This window comes from Nothoprocta perdicaria, unplaced genomic scaffold (genome assembly GCF_003342845.1).
Source record: "Nothoprocta perdicaria isolate Ctin4 unplaced genomic scaffold, notPer1 scaffold_419, whole genome shotgun sequence".
NCBI classification, from domain to species: Eukaryota; Metazoa; Chordata; class Aves; order Tinamiformes; family Tinamidae; genus Nothoprocta; species Nothoprocta perdicaria.
Window position 1 is genome coordinate 234,752 of NW_020455665.1, and position 3,137 is coordinate 237,888.

The window sequence follows — 3,137 nt, forward strand, 5'->3', positions numbered from 1 at the left end:
CGCCGCTCTCCGAGGGCAGCAGCGGGGAGGACGGCGACGCGGCCGCCGGCGTCTGCAGGTGGGACTGCGGCCCCGACGCGGAGCCCACGGACGGGGGCCGGGACGAGCCGGCCAGGCTGGGCTGGGAGCGGCGCGTGGGCCGCGGCAGCAGCGCCGCCTCGGGCGACAGCGGGCTGGACATGGACGAGGGCGGCAGGAAGATGTGGGCCTGCAGGCTGTGCTGGTGCGTCAGGGCGATGGCCACGTTGGTGGTGGCGGCRGCCGTCTGCAGCGGCGCGTGCACCAGCGGCTCCCAGATGACCGGCTTGCCGCTCAGCTCCCGGCCCACGGCCACGTGCTGCAGGTCCTGGATGCTGTGGGCCACGTCCTGGTCGTGCTTCACGATCTGCTGGATCATCTCGGTGTTGATGGAGCCCGTGCTGTGCTCGGCTCGCTTGCGCAGMAGGATGGAGTTCTTCTTCCCTGGGGGAGAGGCCGCGGCAGCGCGGTGAGGACGGGCCACCAAAAGCCCCGCCGGTTGAGCCAAGGGAAGCAAGAAGGCGGGAGGAGGAGAGGAGAGGAGCCTCCCAGCTCCTCATCGTGCCCACGCTGTGCCCTGCTGGCGCGCAGGACAGCGGTCCTCACCTATGCGGTCCAGGCGGTCCATGGCGACGGTCTCGAAGGCGCGGCGCATCATGGGGTACTCCTCGAGCACCTCGTTGAAGTGGTCCACCGAGAGCGAGTAGAGGCGGCAGTAGGTGTCCGCCCGCACGCTGGCCGTGCGCCGGCCCCGCGTCAGCAGGCAGATCTCTGAGGAGAGACCAACGCGGGCGTCAGGGCCGCGCGGCCTCCTTCCCAAGGGGCCTCCCGGGAAGGGAGGGACGTCCCCACCCAGCCGCAGCCGCGCTCCACGTGCCCAGCCTCACCCCCGAAGTAGGAGCCATCGGACAGCTTGGTCTCCTTGTTGCCCTTGGTGAGGATGCTGACGACGCCGTGCTGGATGAAGTACATCTTCTTGCCCACGGTGCCCTCGCGGATGATGAAGTCTCCGGGCTGGAAGACCTCGAAGCGCAGCTTGGTCAGCATGGCCGTCACGAAGTTGGGGTCTGCATTGGCGAACAGGGGCATGTTGGCCACCAGGTTGCGGCAGTTGAAGTTGATGATCTCCTGCAGGACGAGGCGGCGGGTGAGCGGGGCCGCGGGCGGGCCGGCCCGGGCGAGCGCGGCCCCCCAGCGCCCGCCCCTACCTCYTTGAGCGGCTCGCTCAGCTCGCCCAGGATGTTCTCCTCATCGAACATCTTGCCCTGGTAGCGGTGCTCGTAGTACTCGTGGATGCGCTGGCGCGTGTCCCCGGGCAGCTTGTGGAAGGACATGTACTGCTCCACCTGCTTGTACTGTGGGGCGGACAGAGCGGCGCCGGTCGGAGCGAGCAGCGGACAGCCCGGCGCCCTCAGGATGCCGGCTCCTCCTCCACCAGCACCGGCTCCTCCAGCACCGGCCACCGACCTTCTCCTGGTACTGGCGCCGCGACGAGTCCAGCGACTGGATGAGCGCGGTGGCGTGGCCGATGAACATGGCGTAGCAGGTGGCGCCCACGATCATGCTGAGCATGGTGAGCCACACGTCGGTCATGCCCTCGGGCGCCTGCTGCCCGTAGCCGATGCACAGCATGTGGCTCATGGCCTTGAAGAGCGCGTGCGAGTACTGCTTGCCCCACGAGTCGTTCTGCAGAGGGGGAACCGCACACCCTGCCCAGGCACCGCGCGGCGGCCCGCAGGGGACAGCGCRTCCGCCGCACGGGACGCCCGCCGCTCGCTGCCGCCGGCTCCGCGTCCTGCCGCACTCACCACCATGCGGTTGATGGAGACCCAGCAGTCGTCGGGGAAGTCCTGCAGCATGGGCACCAGGAACTGCAGGCAGCCGTCCCAGTGGCACAGCAGCAGCATCATGCCGATGAGGTTGAAGATGCGCACCACGGCGCTCGCCAGGTCGTACGTCATGTGGAAGATCTGCGGGAGAGGCGGGAGCGGAGCTGCAGTGAGCAACTCCACACAACTCCATGGAGCTCCACACAGATCCACGCAGCTCCACGCAGCTCCGCACGGCTCCACACAACTCTGCATGGATCCACGTGGCTCCATGCACCTCCATACGGCTCCACATGGATCCATGCAGCTCCATGCAGCTCCATGTAGCTCCGCACGGCTGCACACAACTCTGCATGGATCCACGTGGCTCCATGCAGCTCCACATGGCTCCAAGCAGCTCCATGCAGCTCTGCATGACTCCATGCAGCTCCACACAGCTCCATGTGGCTCTGCACAGATCCACGTGGCTCCCTGCAGCTCTACACAGCTCCATACAACCCCGCATGGATCCACACGGCTCCACGGAGCTCCACACGTCTCCGCGCGGCTCCACGCGGCCCCGCGGGCTCCTCACCTCCTCCCACTGGTGGATGTAGCGGATGAGGCGCGAGAGGCGCAGCAGGCGCAGCAGGCTGAGGATCTTGGTGAAGCGCACGATGCGCAGGGCCCGCGCCGTCTTGTACACGTCCGAGTCCACCTGCGTCTCCAGGTCAACGATGAGGAAGATGTAGTCCACGGGGATGGAGGAGATGAAGTCCACCAGGAACCAGCTCTTCAGGTACTTCATCTTGATGGTGTGCGGGTCCAGGATGATTTCCGTGTTGTCCTCCACCACGATGCCGGTGCGGAAGTTGAGCACCAGGTCGGCCAGGAAGAAAGTGTCGGAGAGGACGTTGAAGACGATCCAGGGCGGCGTGTTCTCGTCCTTGAAGAAGGTGATGCCCACGGGCAGGATGATGAGGTTGCCCACCATGAGCAGCAGCATGATGAGGTCCCAGTAAAACCTGGAGGGCCAGAAGGGGCGTGAGGGATGGAGCGTTGGGACGCGCCGGGACGGGGCAAAGGGAGCTGCTCCGGAGCGCTGGGATCCCGCGGGATCTGGGGGCCTCGCTCCGCGCCAGCACCCCCGGACGGGCTTAGCAGGATTGCGGATTTAGCCGCGGGCGGTTACGCAAGCCGAGGGACCGGGAGGAGGGGAACCGGGGACAACCGGGCGCGGGGGGGAACCGGGAACCGGGCGCGGGGGACACCGGAGGGTCTCGCGGTTCGCCCCCCGACGGGGCGGGCGGG

General features: G+C 67.5%; 1 protein-coding gene across 1 annotated transcript in view; it reads right to left on the reverse strand.

Moving 5' to 3' along the window:
• The window catches only part of HCN3 (hyperpolarization activated cyclic nucleotide gated potassium channel 3), a 3,769-nt gene extending 922 nt beyond the window's left edge, over window positions 1–2,847 (reverse strand). Inside the window, exons 1-7 of the mRNA XM_026045961.1 lie at window positions 2,422–2,847; window positions 1,827–1,988; window positions 1,486–1,704; window positions 1,227–1,373; window positions 906–1,146; window positions 625–789; window positions 4–462 (exon numbers count right to left, since the gene is read on the reverse strand). Coding sequence (XP_025901746.1) covers window positions 4–462; window positions 625–789; window positions 906–1,146; window positions 1,227–1,373; window positions 1,486–1,704; window positions 1,827–1,988; window positions 2,422–2,832 — 1,804 coding nt within the window. The 5' untranslated portion in view covers window positions 2,833–2,847. The remainder of the gene's footprint in view (window positions 1–3; window positions 463–624; window positions 790–905; window positions 1,147–1,226; window positions 1,374–1,485; window positions 1,705–1,826; window positions 1,989–2,421) is intronic.
• Between the last annotated feature and the right edge of the window lie 290 nt (window positions 2,848–3,137).